The sequence below is a fragment of the Ochotona curzoniae genome, unplaced genomic scaffold (assembly GCF_017591425.1).
Source record: "Ochotona curzoniae isolate NIBS_2020 unplaced genomic scaffold, NIBS_Ocur_1.0 scaffold_1037, whole genome shotgun sequence".
Classification (NCBI taxonomy): domain Eukaryota; kingdom Metazoa; phylum Chordata; class Mammalia; order Lagomorpha; family Ochotonidae; genus Ochotona; species Ochotona curzoniae.
In genome coordinates this window covers 16,758,735-16,774,866 of record NW_024467083.1, presented here as the reverse complement: position 1 = coordinate 16,774,866, position 16,132 = coordinate 16,758,735, and the positions used below count along the sequence as shown (strand labels likewise).

At 47.0% G+C, this 16,132-nt stretch overlaps 1 protein-coding gene across 2 annotated transcripts in view; it reads left to right on the top strand.

The window, feature by feature from the left end:
- Positions 1-2,595: 2,595 nt before the first annotated feature.
- Positions 2,596-16,132, top strand: part of SLC25A24 (solute carrier family 25 member 24) — a 54,131-nt gene continuing 40,594 nt past the window's right edge. Inside the window, exon 1 of one of the 2 annotated variants that reach the window (XM_040998339.1) lies at positions 2,596-2,885. In XM_040998339.1, coding sequence (XP_040854273.1) covers positions 2,703-2,885 — 183 coding nt within the window. In that variant the 5' untranslated portion in view covers positions 2,596-2,702. Of the gene's footprint in view, positions 2,886-14,781; positions 15,017-16,132 lie in introns of those variants that run through there. The other variant, XM_040998340.1, reaches the window with a different exon arrangement.

Genomic DNA, 16,132 nt, shown 5'->3' with positions numbered 1-16,132 from the left:
CACATGTATGCTGATGGTTGCTGCAACCCAACCTAACCTGGTCTTCCCCCTGCCCTGGCTCTTGCATTCACCAGTGGGAGCTTTAGCCTAGCAGGGGAGTTCTCCAGTTTTCCTTACCAGGCCTGTTCCCAGCCCCAGACCTGGCAAGTGCCAGCAGGTATTGTGGCCAGCCTGACATAGCCAGCCCCAAGTCTTGGCACTCATTATGGTCTGAACAAGTTCTGGCTCTTACTAGTGAGTGCGACAGTCCAATCCAGCCTTGTCCACCCCAAAACCTGGCTCTTATATGACCTGGCAGTTGTTACAGCTTAGCCTCACCCATTCTAGCTCTCTGGAACACTTGTGGGTGCTGAAGCCTAGCCCAGTCTGGCCTGTCCCTAGACCCACCCCACACACATGCAGAGGGGTGCTGTTGCCTTGTGCCTTGGTCTACCCACAACTCTGGTTCTCACACTCACCATTGGGAACTACAGCTTAGCAGGGACTCCCCAAATTTCTGCTATCAGACCCAGACCTTGTATGTACTGGTGAGTGCTTTGACCTATCCTGGCATGGCTTACCCACAGTCTCTGCTCTTCCTGGTGGGTGTTGCAGCCTAGCCCAGCTGGGTGTGCCAAACGGTGCTGCAGCCTGGTCTAACCTGGCTTGCTTGCAGACCTGTCTCACATAAATGCTGATGAGTGCTGCAGCCTTAGTTGGCCTGGCCTGCCCCTAGCCCTGGCTTTTTTGCTTCTCAGCAGGAGCTGTAGCCTAGTAGGGGAGTTCTGTAAATTCTCCTACCAGGCCTACTCCCAGTCCCAGATCTTATGCGTGCTTTAGTGGTGCCATGGCCCTGCTTAGCATGGTCTACCTTTGCATGTGCCAGTAGGCACTGCAGCCTGGCCCAGCCTGGTTTCCTCCCAGCCCTGGCTCCCTTAAGTGTCAGGTAAATTCCTGTCAGGTGAGTCCAACCTGGCTTAGCCAGTCATCACCTCCCAGATCTTTAGCAAACTAGTGGGTGCTCCAGTCCCACAGAGGCAGGGCAACAAGTCCCCTCTAGGATCTGCCCCCAGATCTGGTTCTCTCATGTTCTGGCGAGTGTGGTGGCCCAAGCTGATTGTGACCCACCTCCTGTCCTGACACTTACAGTTGGATTCTGTGGCCTAGCTCAACCAGGCATGTCCCTCACCCCCAGCTTTCATATGCACTGGCAGGTGGCAGATGCTGTTACTTGGCCCAGCCCAGGTCTCCCACGTGGGTGGGTGCTTTGACCTGTTTCAGACATGCCCTCCAGTTTTCTCCACTAGCAGGGAGCTGGATGGGACGTGGAGCAGCTTGGATATAAAATGGTGCCCTTGTGGGATCCCAGCGTATGCTATGGCACCGGGCCCGGGAGGTAATGATTCTTAAGCCCAGAATCTGGAAGTGATAGAAGTAGCCAGTTTGGTCTCCAGATGATTCACTAACCGGGGGGGGGGGTCTTTAAAATGCTAAACTGAATAGGTACTTAAACATCAAAAAGAAAAACAGGACCGAAAGAGAGGCAGATTCCGGGTCAGAGTCCCTGGCTTTGGTTTTAAGGGGGGTTTTAATGAGCAGTTCGGAATGTGGGGGAGATTGAGGCAGGGGGTGGGGAGGAGGTGCACGTTTACTCCTGCCTGCCACACCAGCACAATCCGTTTCTGTGAAGCGGTTGGGGTTAAATCCAGAGTCGCTCTGATGACGCACCACTTCTCATCTGATTGGCACTTTCACATATCAAACGGGGATTCTTGCTATCACTTGTCGATGTCCTCGCTTCATGTTTACCCAGTCACAGGTGTGCTCTCTGGAAGTCCAAAGTTCTTTCTGTTCTATTGAGTCTTGGTAGCTGCATCGTTCTGGGGACTTGGGAGCCCAGAAATCCATGTAACCGCTGAGGAGGCACCCCAAGTTTCTACAAACAATGGAGCTATGCCATTGACCAAGGCGCCTCCTCTTTTAGCTACCGCCCACGCAGATAGGCGGTGCCCTCCTCACAAAGGCCCCTTCCCAGTTTTTAAATTACTCTCACAGATGCATTCAGATTCAGCTGCTAGGCTTCTTTATCGCTCAGTCCCATTCCAGGGTGCAGCTCCGCTCCCTTCCTCCTTACATCCACCCCCTGTTCCTCGCAAACTCCTCTATGCTGCGAGTGCAAAACGGGCCCACATGTATGGTGTCCGGAGGTACAAGAAAGTTAAGAGCTCTGAGTAGGACTCACTGGGCAGTCAGCCAAGCTCCAGACCCGGGGTGGGGTTGCTTCTACACACGTACTGCGCACCGCAAAACGCAAAGCCAGCAGCCAGAGTTCTTGCCTTTCTGGGAGCTTCCTCCTAGAGCCGCACCCCGCTGAACTACACAACCAGGTTCTAGGTTGCACCGCCCCTCCTGGGAGCCACCCGGCGGCGCCAGCCCGCGCTTCCGGCCAGCTCCAGGCAGGCCGAACCGGGCCCCGAGCGGGCTCCTCCCCGAGCGGCAGCCGGGCGGCCACTCCCCGCGCGCTGGGCTGGCCAGGCGCCGCTCGCCTCCCGCGCTCCGCGCTCCGCGCCGAGCTCAAGCCTCGCCCCCGGTGCCGCCCTGACGCCCAGCGGCCGCGGGCCCCTCCCAGCCAGGCCTTACTCAGGTCCAGGACGCGCCCCTGCAGCCCGCGGCCGCCGCTGCCCCCGTCACTGGGCCGTCCCTCGCCCACCGCCCCGGGAACCATGCTGCGCTGGCTCCGGGGCTTCGTGCTGCCTGCCGCGGCCTGCCAGAGCGCTGAGCCGCCGACGCGCTACGAGACCCTGTTCCAGGCGCTCGACCGCAATGGGGACGGCGTGGTGGACATCCGCGAGCTGCAGGAGGGGCTCAAGAGCCTGGGCATCCCTCTGGGCCAGGACGCCGAGGAGGTGGGTGCCGCCCGAGCGCTGGCGGCGAGCGGCGCGGGTACTCTGGGGACGCTGCCAGGACCAAGTAGGGCGGCGGCCCCGGGCTTGTTCCCCGAGAACGCGGAACTGCGGTTTCCGCGGGCAGATGGGTTAGGAAACTGGGGGACCCAGGAGCGCGGCCGCTTGCCTGGGACCGGAGTCCCTGGTGCTTTATCGGTCGGCGTCGAGTACTGGAAACACTTTGCCCACGAGCCCTGTGGAGTTTGTAAACCCTCCCCAGCACTTGTTCCTAGCGCACCTCAGTCTCTCCGCCCGCCTTGGAGCTCCCGACTCGTGTGGGACACGGGTTCTGGAAGCAGGCTCCTACTTTGCGGCGCTTCCCCGGGGCTCTGTGCCTCGGGCAAGAGGTTATGGCTTCAGACCTATTGGCAACCCCCGGTCTGTTTGCCCGGCTTCCTGTGGAGGAGGAATGGTGACATTCCACGGTTTAAAGGCTTGCTCCAAGTGCCACCGTTGATCCCCCAGGCTTGACTTGTTGCTGAGCGAGTTCTGAGTCATTTTCCTCTGAGTCATCGGATGAACTTCTGGAGTCCCTTGACTTGAGCTTGCTCAGCTATGTTTTCACTCCTAATGTTCATGCTAGACCTTATTATCCAATCTGACATTCGTTTTGATTGGTACACTCTAACAGAATGATGATAGAATGGATGATAGGAGTTAAGTAACTTCTCTTTTTCTTTACAATTTTTGTTATTCAGTGGAGAAAAAAGAGTGTATACTATTTCTGTGATTCACAAAGAGTTATTTTTATCTGTAGTATGTGTTGCATCCCCTGAGATGGGTCTCTGAACTGCTGGCCAAGGAAGGTGGTCAGGTGTTGCTACTGTTAAGTTTTCACAGAATGTTATTCTAATTTCACCTCCCACTGAGATCATGACCACCGGAGGATGAGAGCTGTTTCACTCACCTGAAAAAGTTTAAGACTGTGGTTTCAAATCCTAACAAAGTTGTGGGCAATTTAGAAATAACTAGAAAAAAACAAAAAAAAACAAAAACCCAAACAAAAAAACCGAAGACCAAACTGAATTTTAAGATTGATTAATTGTAAAGGAAGAGAAAGAAGGGGTGAGCCAACAACAAAGAGATCTTCCATCCATGGTTTATTCCCCAAATGGCTGCAGCTGGTCCAGGGAACGCCATGTAGATGGTGGAGGCCCAAGTACTTGAGCCCTCTGCTGCTGCTTCCCAAGACGTTTTCAGCTGGGAGCTGAATGGGAAGTGGAGCAGCTGGGACTGGTGCTCTGTTTTTTTTTTTTTAAGATTTATTTTTATTATTTTTTTATTGGAAAGGCGGATATTCAGAGAGGAGAGACAGAGAGGAAGATCTTCCGTCCGATGATTCACTCCCCAAGCGAGCACAACGGCCGATGCTATGCTGATCCGAAGCCAGGAGCCTCTTCCGGGTCTCCCATGCGGGTGCAGGGTCCCAAAGCTTTGGGCCGTCCTGGACTGCTTTCCCAGGCCACAGGCAGGGAGCTGGAAGGGAAGCGGGGCTGCTGGGGCTGCTGGGATAGAACCGGCGCCCATATGGGATCCCGGGCGTGCAAGGTGAGGACCTTAACCACTTGCGCCACCGCGCCAGGCCCGGGACTGGTGCTCTGTTACAGGATGTTCACATCAAAAGTGCTGGTTTGTGTCCAGTGTGATGGCTCAATCAGTGCATCTTCCTGCAAGCACCAGAATCCCATCCGGGCACTGGTTCATGTCCCATTTGCTCCACTTCCCGTCCAGCTCCCTGCCTGTGGCCTGGGAGAGCAGTAGAGGATGGCCAAAGCCTTGGGAGCCTGCACCCAGATGAAAGCTCTGGAAGAAGCTCCTGGCTCCTGGCTTTGGATTGGCTCAGCTCTGGCCATTGCTGCTCTCTGGGGAGTGAACCGGCAGACAGAAGATCTATCTCTCCTTCTCTCTGTAAATGTGTCTTTCCAATAATAAATGAAATACTCCTACAACAAAATTTGGAAATGCTGGATTAAAGATGAACATCTTTTTGCATATACTATGAAGCTTGTAGGAAAAAAAGAAAAATTCAGACTGCCTGAATTAAAATATTGGTTGTACTGCTTTATTAATTTGGGCAAATTTCTTTACCTCCCTGTCCTATTTTTCATGTGTAATGGGGTAACAACAATAACACCTGTAGCCCAAAGAGTCTTCAGGTGTCATTGCAAGTTGAATCCCTGTGAAACAAAAGCGAGAAAGAAGGACTAGTTAGGAAGACTCCAAAGCCTCGTCCTTAGAAAGTTTCCTGCAGGTTCATGGAGAGGGACACAGGAAATGTCCTCTGTTGGGGAAGTCCTGTGTGGGCTGCCCTGACTGGCATCCGGGGTGTGTCTCATCACTGGTTGGAGCAGCCCCAGGAAGGTGGGAATTGATCATGGGCGATGTGATGGGTCCAGAGTTCGAAGGTGTGGCACCCCTGCTTTCATGGCAGGTTTTCTGGAAGTGTTGCTGAACCACACAACTCCCTGGCCACTCTTGATCACTCATTGCATTACTCAGAGTGCTTTCTTTGCATAGGTTTGCAGACTGCTTCAGGCTTCCTGGCCACTTTTCCTGAGGGAGTTCAGGGGGACAAACTGCAATCTGTGTTGCTTCAGTTGGTCATAACTGCATTTATGAGTTTCATTCCATTTTAAAGTCAGCCCATCCTCAGCTACATCATCTCTGCAGGTCTTTCTGGTCTCATGCAGACACTCATTCTTGAGCTGTCTAAGCTGCCCGGGCCAGCATTGCTACATCTGCCCATTCACAGTAATTACTGGGCAGGGAAGAATCAATAGACGTTCACCTGAATCCCTGTCATTCCATTCCCATGAGTATTTCTCTGGGCAGCCTTGTCTTCAAATGCTCAAGATCAGTTCACATCTTCCAAGACCATAATTTCTCTTCTTACATATTGGTCCTGGAAGCAAGGAGTTCAGAGTGTCCAGTAGCACCTGCAGCATATTGTTGATTGCAAGTCTTGCTGAGTTCCCTGGTAAGTGACACTGCACAGCTAAGAGCTGTGGAAACAAGAAGCAGAAAGCCCCTCTGTGGGTCACTGAGATTAAATTAAATGACTATGCTGTTACTTCCACCTTTTCAGTGGGGGTCACCTATTGGAATCCTGGTGACATCTTTCATTTTGCACGGTACCATGTCTTGCAAAGTAGTTGCTGTCTTCCAGTGGGATCCCCAGCTGTGTGTTTGGCAGCCATTCCAGTAGTCCATGAGGTTGGCTGCTCTCTGGATGGTATGGTGCTGTGGTTTGAATGTGTCACCCAGAAGTTCTCTGCTGTAAACTCAAACCCCAAATGCATATGCTAATAGTGTTTGGAGGTATGACTCTTGGGTAGTAACTGGGATTCAGTGAGATCCTAAAGGTGAACTATCTGTGATGGCATTGGTGGTTTTTTGAAGTGAAAAGAGACCACACTAGCACACTTTGACTCGCTGAGGGATAATATTGCAGGTAAAGCCTTCACCAGATGCTGAGCAGGTGGCAGCACAAGCCCTTGGATTTACCATTCTCTGGACCGGTGAGCCCAAAAACTTGTGTTCTTCATAGATTATCTGGTCTTGGTGTTGTGTTTTGGCAAGACAAATGGACTGGGATGTGTGGTATGTTATATGGCCAATTAACTTACCGGTCACAGGCCAACTTCTATGCTTTACTTACTGGGAACTGCCCAGGCCATGGGCCACTGCTCCTCAGTAATGTGTATGTTTCTACCTCATGCCATTTCACCTTTCTCGCAAAGTAGGTGATTCCACCCACTGGGAAGATTTTCATTTTCTGTTATTTTTTCAGGGCTACAACTAAATAGCTCTGTTACTGCTGCACAACTGCTATCTCTAATTTTTTTTTTTAATAAACTGGAGTGGAGGGCATGGTAGGAGAAAAAGAGATAGAAAAAAGAGTGCGAGTGAGTGCACTTCCAACTATTGGATCACTTCTCGCCTCAGTTTCCCATAATGACCAAGGCTGGGCCAGGCTGAAGCCTGGAGCTGTAAATGTAAACTCCATTCAGGTCTCCCGTGTTGGTGGCAGCAACCCAGTTACTTCAGCCACCACTGCCTCTGAGGGTCTGTGTGAGCAGGCAGCTGGGGTCGGGGCCAGAGCAGGTGTAATCCAGGTATGGGGTGCAGGCATCTTAACCTCTTGACTGCCTATGCTGCTGTATGGTTTGGTCAGCTCACTGACCCTTTAGTACACCAGGCTGCTGCTTTTTCCATCTCATGTTGAAGGTACTTCAAAAAGTTTGTAGAAAAGTGGAATTAGGAGGTAAGTTTATTTTGGTCCAAGAAATTTTTGGAAATTCATGCAGAGGTTTTATGTAAGATAGGATTGTCATGAATTTTGGAAGATCTTATTTGCATGGATGTAAAAACATTTTTATATACACTATGATTTTGAACACTTTAAGTGTTTATTTTGGCTTCTTGGTGGTTTGCAGACTGAAACATTGTAGCTTCCCTCTCACTCTTCAGAAATCTGGATTTAGGGGCCCAACACCATGGCTCAATTGGGTAATCCTCCCCTTGCAAATGCCAGGATCCCATACAGGAATCAGCTCCTGTCTAGCTGTTACTATCCAGCTCCCTGCTTGTGGCCTGGGAAAACAGGGGAGGATGGACAAAAGCCTTGGCACCCTGCACATGTGTGGATTTGAAAAGACGGCATAAAATGGAAGGGGTGAGATCTCACCCAACAGGATTTTACAGTGATTTTTCTTTACCTTCTCTAGTCTGGCATTGTCTCAGTGGTGTCTCTAATTACCAGGGGAAGATAGGAGGGAACTCAGCTTAGATAAGATGAGGATGTTCCTGGACCTAAGTTCATGGCCACTGGCTTAACAATTGTGACCTATTACGCTGGGAAATCCTTGGCACTTTTAAGTTTATTGTTTGCCATCTTTTCACAGATACACACTCTTACTGTAATTTTGTTGGGATAGACTTAGAATGCTGGAGGCATGGGACCATGGAAGCGGAGATCGCTATTAGGGACTGAATATTCATGCTCCTTCCTAGCCCTGGCTGAGATGCTCACCCCTGATGTAATGGTGTCAGGAGGTGGAGCCTTTGGTAGGTTATCAAATCTTGAGGATGAGACCTTCATGACTGGGATTTGTGTTTATAAAAGGGACCCAGATGATGCACTTTGCAGCCATTTGAAGACACAAAGAGAAGTCTGTAGTGTATGGACCAGGAAGTGCACCCTTGCTGGGTGCACCCCATCCAGGACTTCCAGCTCTAGAACTGTGAGAAATATCTGTCTACTGTGTAAGCTAGATGGCTTGATTTTGATATAGTAGCCCAAGTGGACTAAGGCAAAATGAACAAGAGCTAAAAGGAAAGTAGCCTGCTCAGGTATCAACTGATCACATACTTGTCAATTTGAGCCTCACTTGGGATTTACTTTTCTTATTCCAAAAATGCAAATACGACAATGGGTATTTGGTAAAGTGATAGAGATACTGCTTAGCATACCTGCATTCCTGGTTTAAGTTCTGGCTCTTGTGCATCCAGTCTAGCTTCTTGCTAATGCTTTCTCTGCAAGGCAGCAGAGGTTAACTCAAATACTCAGGCTACTCTCATCCACGTGGAAGACCCAGATGCAGTTACTGGTTCCTAGCTTTGGCCTCAGCCAACCCTGGATGTTGTACTCATTCGCAAAGCGAGCTGGTAGATGGAATGTCTCCATTTACCTCTTTATATATCTTTGCTGGTCAAGTTAAAAAAAAAAGACACAATAAAATTGGAATATCAGTCGCACTTCCTGGACAGTTTTTAACAAGCTCATATATGATTGAGCATGAAAGTTTGTTAATTATATTCTTTTTAAAATATGCTCTCGTGTATAGTAGATAGTGAGTATGTGAGAATCCTGTGTCCCTATGGGCGTTAAGTGCTACTGAGTGAGTGCCACAGGAGCAGTTGGACTGGGTCACCTGAAAAAGCCCTTGTAACTCAGACCCGGCAGTCTTTGCATTCTTTGTCGTATTGACAACTACAGATGGAATAAAGTCACTCACAGAAATAGCAGCTTGGCAAATGTTTATCACATTGCATGGGATTTCTTTTCAGGACTTCCCTCCATGACAGTTCGTCTAAGAACAAATAGAGCATTCATTCCACTAATGTTGCAATTATTAGAAACTTTTTAGCTTTTGATGTTGTAATATAAAACCTGATATGAAAATGACAGGGGTGTGATATGGGGCATGGCAACCCAGCAGAGAGATTATGGTATAAAATCGTGATGCAGTCCCAGTTACTTTTATGGCAGTGTTCTAAAATACATGAAAATTGGATCTGGTGTTTTGGCTACTGATTTGTTTTAAAACCTGACATGATAATGAATTTCCTAAAAGAGACAAGGAAATGGAGAGAATTCCTTAGCAGTGCATAAAGTATCCTTTCCATCTTGGTGAGATCCTAACTGTTCAGCCACTTCCCAAGCCCCAGCATTCTACATTCCCTCAGTTGGCCACGGTCCTACATGTTATCTCCTTATTTTCTTTTCTTGGCCTGATAAATTATTACAATTTCTCTCATTCTGCCTGATAAATTATTACCACTAGAGCCTCAGCTTGAATTTGTAATTAAAAAAAAATTAGGTCTTTTATTTTTTTATTTTTTACATTTTATTATTATTTTATGATACAGTTCCATAGGCTCCTGATATTTCCCTTATCCCAGCACCAAGTCCCTCCCCCCACCTAGTTCCTCTATATCATTACTTACACCTAGTTCTTCATACTCAGTCATATGTCCAGCATTGCGGGCATGGACAATGGCAGAGAGTCCAGCATCCTATTGTCAAGATATAGTAAAGAGTTTCATTGTAAGTCCACCTTGGTCTGGAAGCAGAAATACATACTGAATTGTATCCTCACAACTGGATATGTTAGTCTCCATTTCACAGCTACTGTACATCTCCTCAAATGAAAAGTCATAATACAAAAACAAAAATAGAAAAAAAGTAAAAATTTACAATGCCATGAAGTTAAATGACATGTTACTAGATATGACAGTCTCCATTACACAGCTACTATACCTTCCCTTAAATGAAAAGCCACAAAACAAAATCAACATCAGGAAGAAAAAAGAAATTAACAACACCATGAAGTTAAATAACATGCTCCTAAATGACTAACGTGTAGCTGAAGAAATGAAAATCCAGAACTTTCTTGAAGAAAATGATGCTACTCTATGATCTATGAGTCATTGAATGATTTAATCAGAAGAAAGTATTTTGAAGAGATGAAACTAACAAAAAACATCAAAACCCATGCAGTATAGTTTCTGCTGATTTTTGTTGGTGAAGTGTATCTCTTCTAGACAACAACTAGATGGACTTTGTTTTTTAATCCAGTCTACTAATCTATGACATTTAATTGAGCTTAAGCAATTTACATTTAGAGTTTAATATGTATGGATGGTGCTTTGGTCCTGTCATTTTAGGAATGGGTTGTTCATTGGTTTAGTCTTCTGTTGTCATTTTACTGGAATGTTCTTCCCATTTGCCTTTGGTTTTGTTGGGTGCTATTCCTCTTCTCTGTCAAGAGAACATCTTGAAGTATCATTTGTAGGGCAGGTTTGGAAGAGGCAAATTCTTTTAACTTTTCTTGACTGTGGAAGAATTTTGTTTCATTTTCAAAGAAAAGAGAAGGCTTTGCTGGATATGTTTTCCTGGGCTGACAATTTTTTCTTTTAGAATCTGGAATATGTCACTCCATTCTCTTCTTGCCTGGAGAGTTTCCTGTGAGAGATCTCCTGTGAGTTTAATTGGCATTCCTTTATATGTCAATTGATTTTTTTTCACGTGCACATTTAAGGATCTTTTCCTTATGTTCGATTGAAGAGAGCTTGATGATCATGTGTCTTGGTGAAGATTGCATTTGATCAGGCCCGTTGGGAGTTGTGTGCCCCTCTTGGATGTTGTTTCCCAATTCTTTCTCTAGGATTAGGGCAATTTTCCTTGATTATTTCATTAAATATATTTGTAAAACCAGTTTCTCTTTCTGTACCTTCTGGGACTCCCATAACTCTTGTGTTAGGCCTCTTAATAGTGTCTTTCACTTCTTGAATACTTTTTGGCCTGATCCAGCTCTGCTTCCAGCTTTTTGTTTGCTTCCCCCTGATGACAGGAAATATCTTCCAATTCTGAGATTCTTTCTTCTGCTTGCTTCATTCTGTTTTGGAGACTGTCCACTGTACTTTTAATTTACCCTACTGTGTTCTTAATTTCTGCTTTGTCAGCCTTAATTTGCTTTATTGCTTCCCTAAATTCTTTGAACTCTTGTATGTGCTTCTCATCATTGATCAGAAGCTTTAAAATGAGTTTTCTGAATTCTGTGTGCCCCATTTTCTCGATGTCTTCCTCAGCTAACTCTGAGGTTGGCATAAGGTTTTGCTCCTTCGCAGGGGAGTTTTCAGTAATGTTCATTGTGCCTTTGTCTCTTCTTTTGCTCTTGGTCATTGTACTTCTGGTTAGCAGAGTCTTCTCCTTGGGGCAGGTTTCTAAGTTGTGTCACCCATAGGTCTGCAGTTCGATTTTACTTATTGCAGTAGGTACACACTTTTTGCTTGCAGCCAATTGTGCCACTCCCTCCAGCAAGTTCCAGGTCTGGGTTCTTATGTTAGATTTCCACAAAGAACTCTGTAGCCCCAACTGCTGGCTCACCACTCTCTACCTCCTGTGATGCTGTGCTGAGGCTGCACTGTTGTCTCTGCAAACTTTCTCCCACTTCCGGTTGGAGCAGGTCCCAGGATTAGAGAGATACCAGGTGTCCTATATAGCTAGGTTGTTGGTGGTGCTGATGTTGCTGGAACCTGTTGGATGTTAGGTCTGGGTGCCACACGGACCTATTTTGACCTTTATGATGCCACAGTTGGTGTTATTTTCCTGCGGGACCAGTGCAGTTCACGGAACTCAGTGAGTTCTTGCGAGCTCAGCACATGCGCACTTCACTGTTGTCTCCTGCAGTCCTGCAGCTTTTCCACAGAGTACAAAATGGCACCTGATGTGGCACTAGTAGAGTTCTTGATCTGGTGGCCATCAGGTCTGAGGACTCCCCAGACTTGTCTTGGGTGGAACCTGTAGAATGCTATGTAGATGCAGTTCACTGAGTCAGAAATGAGTTCACTCCCAGCTCAGTGTATGCTCAGTCCTTTCCCTTGTCTTTGCTTCCTTATGCAAAATGGTGCCCAATTCAGCACTAGGGGGCTGACCAGGCTGTGAAATCCACCGTGTTCTCGCATTGCTCATCTGGGATCTGCTGCTCTGTCTCTGCTCCTGATCAAATCAAATGGACCAGCAGGACGGACAGTTCTTTGTCTGCGTTCAGCTCCCAAGCTCGCAGTGAAAGTCCCTTCCCACCTGGTTGCTGGTGGAGTTCTGGCTGCTGGTGGAGTTCAGATTACCTGTTAGCTGAATGCTGCTGGAGTATCAGTCACTGCAACACCACACCATTGTTTTCACTGCTTTCCTGTGTCTGTCAGTCTCCCTTTGCTGCTGTTCTGTCCTCTCTTAAGTCCTAGAATGTGTCCTCTCTGCTTCATCCTGATTAAATTTTTTTTCGTCCGCTTAAACTTGTCTTTACCCTATTCCACCATCTTGATTCTCCCCTTGAATTTGTAATTTTAACCTAGCTCAGTCAGAATTATGTTGTATTCATATTATAGTGATGATATTGAACACACACTTGCTTCCATAGGACACCATTCTGTAAGTTGTCACTGCATTTCTTTTGAGTACTCTTGAGTTCAAAAATTTTATTTCTTTAAGGGTCAAGTAAAGTCCACTGAGGCATCTGAGTCCAACAGGGTTTATGCGAGTACCAGAGGGATTTGTTGAGAAAGTTCTTTACAGGGTTGTCCTGTTCACTGGTGGCATGCACCCAGTGCTTATTGCCGTGGGCTATGAAATCATATCCAGCGTATTTACCAGAGGTCAGCATGGTGGGGCAGCAAATCTCATATTAGTGCTGATTCAAGACCTGTTTGCTCCCTTTCTGATCCAGCTCCCTGTAAATATACCTTGGAAAGTAGCTAAAGATAGCCCAGATGCTTTGCCCGCATAACCTATGTGGGAAATCTTGCTGGAGTCCCTGGCTCCTGGCTTTGGCCAAGCATTCATCTGGAGAGTGAGCCAGTGGATAGAAGATCTCTTTCTCTTTCAGTCTTTTCCTTTCTTTCTGTCACTCTGCCTTTTTAAAAAATGAAGTAGATCTTAGTAATGAAAAGATTTTACCACTACCTAAGCTTGTGTCCTTTGGGTAAATTATTTAACTCTTAGAAACCTCAATTGTAAACTTGAAATGGTAAGAACTGTTCAGTAACCCAGCACAGACATTTAACTCATTCAATTAATGGTTTTGAATAGTGCCAGACATTGTTCAATGGACTGGGCATGTAGTGGTGAACAAGACTGACCGGGATCTTCACTGTATTCTCCAAACTTTCCCTGTTGGAAGTCTATGTGTGTTAGGTGGGTGAGGAAAAAAAAAAATGAGTGGATAATGAGCAGGGTAATATGCATCTTTTGCTAGATCTGACACTCAGCTCTGCCATTTGCTGTTTCTCATTAAGTCTGTAAAACATTTAGTCTATTTTCCTTGTCACCCTGTCCCTGACTCTGTCTTTTCTGCTCGCTTCTATAGACTCTAGTCATCTTGATGCCTGTTTCCCCTTGGGGTGTCCATCTTCTGGGATTCTGCCACCACCAGCATCCTCTGCAGTGTACTGGGAAAGACTGCCTTGTGGGACAGTTCATCCCTGATGGGGCCATGGCCCAAAGGACTCTGTGAAGTAACCCTGGATATGTGCCACTGCCCTCAGCCCTGGAGGAAATGTTGGTTGCAGAGCCCATGGCTTATGACCAATCGGGGCATAGCTTCCTCCTGAAAGAGGGCCCTTGGAGGGTGATGGCCAGGGCTCTGGAGAAGGGAGATGTTGGGGGAGCCTTTTTAGGTTGGTGCTTGACTGCTGGACAAGGAGGCAGCACTACTAGATAGTAGTCTAAGAACAATTTATGTCTCAATTTTTTAGAGAGCTCTTCACGTTTAGGAAAATAAAAGTTAGTTTTCAAAAGGGGGTATTTTTGTTGTGCTACCACACGTCCACATTTCCAATGAGGCAGGATGCAGCATCCTAGATAGAGGAGTAAGTCTTGGGAGGACCAGGGTCCCCTGCTTTTTCTGAGCGGCTTAAGAAACTAGGGGTACTGATGCGGAGAATCTCCGGACATATCCTTGGGATCCTGGCAAATATGACCTTGCCTGCTCTGAGCCTAGCCTGCTAAGTGTGCTACAATCTAAGGCTAGAACAGCGGTAGAGCTAGCGTTGAGACTGGCTGAAGACCAGGAGTGGGAGATGGAGGGTGTGTGTGGGGCCAAGGAAGGGAGAGGTCACAGAAGGAAAGGCCCATGCAATCCCATTGCCATTGGGTTTCAATCATCACCTTCCCAGTTTTGCGTGCCTAGGCTGCAGAGCTTGGATTCGCAGACAGGCACCACCAAACACGTCTTTAATAAAGGTCAGTGGGACGCCACCCTCCGAGGCGACACTGCCCAACCTACTTTTTGTTTAAGAAGTGATTTCTAATTTTACACAGGCCTATGATGGATGACATCTTTCTGGTGGTTTACGGGAAGCAGTGGTTTGAGATGCCCCAGGGCATCTCCTCTGCCCGCCTTGCAGTGTAGTAGGAACTATAGGAGGAGTTTGCCCCAGACACCCAACATTGGCCCACAGACGGCCTCTGCTCGCACATGCGCGCACCGTGGCTCTGGAGCCGTTAGGATGTGCCTTCTCCTCCCTGAGCCTTTATTGCTATGGTTACTCTCTTTGTGTCCCCTGGAGGCTACTGTCTGAGGTATTCCTGCTGCATTGAGGTGGGCAGAGGTCGCTTTCGTTCCTGTATCTTCCACCTGTAAGGGACTCCTGGGGACCATAACCCCGCCTCAGCGACGTCGCGGATGGATGCACTCTACGGAGATCTCTTTTGGCAGTTGGATTATGATAAGGATGGGACCTTGGACATCCTTGAGTTTCAGGAGGGTCTGATGGATCTAGGGGTCACTCAGTCCCTGGAAGAAGAGCAGGTGGGTCTCCTTTGGGGCTGGGAGCCCTGGAAAAGCCTTGGGAAGAGAGAACTGAAGCCAAAATGTACAGGGCTCTCAGCTTGGCTTCAGCGAGTGGGATTTGTTCAGTCTTGCTATTTATTAAGAACCAAAGACAGCTAACACTTTCCTCAAGCATTTTTTCCTCAAAATTTCCCCCCTAGAAACAGTTTTCTAGTTTGGATTGCTCTGAAAATGTTGGCTACAACTGTTTTCTTTTGGGGATTACCTATTGCAATGTGCTCACTTGTTGCTTGTAGCCCAGATGAGTATAAAACCCTTCCTATTGGCCGTGCAAACCTTGGGAGTCTTCATTTGAGATATATGTTCAGTCACCAACCAGTTGTATTTTAAACATATTGGATAGAACAACTACCACATCTTGGTTCCTCTGTGACTGCAGAAGCCCACATTGGATGTCATCTGTGAGACAATTCTGTCAAAATATTGTCTCCTGGAAGTTCACTTGAATTTTTTCCTTAATTCCTTAAAAAAAAGTGTTTCTTGCTCTTCTTGCCACAACTCTTGGATTTAGATTCCCAAGTATGACTTCTATTATTTGATGCACTAGCTTTTCATAAGAAATTCTGGATTTTTCCATGAACAGATTTAATCATCTGAGATATTTCTTGTTGTTTTCCATGAGCAATGTTGTGAACCACTGAGAGGCTTTGCTTGTCTGCGGGTGACTTTGAGGGCTCCCCTATCAAACCCAAAGTGGAGGCATCCCCAGAGGGTTGTTTGTCAAAGGAACCTTGTTGTGGCCACTCCTTTAGAGCCAGTCACATTTCCAGGAATTTCTAGGGACGGGTCTTTTCCCACATGTCTCCAGCTTCCCTAGTAGGAACTTTACTTACCTACGTTGAGAATTTAGTTGATTAGAGAAAAAAAATATTGTGTAACATGGTATTGATTTCATTTCCTTGTGAGGACTAGAAAGTCAGTTCCTTGAATGATACATTATTTTGTTTTGCTTTTTTCTGTGAGAGATGATAAACTGAATATGCAAACAGATCCACATAAATAAATGAAACAAACTCAACCACAACCTGCCCTGGAAGTCTGTCCCTTATCCACAACCAACAGTCTGGGAAACCA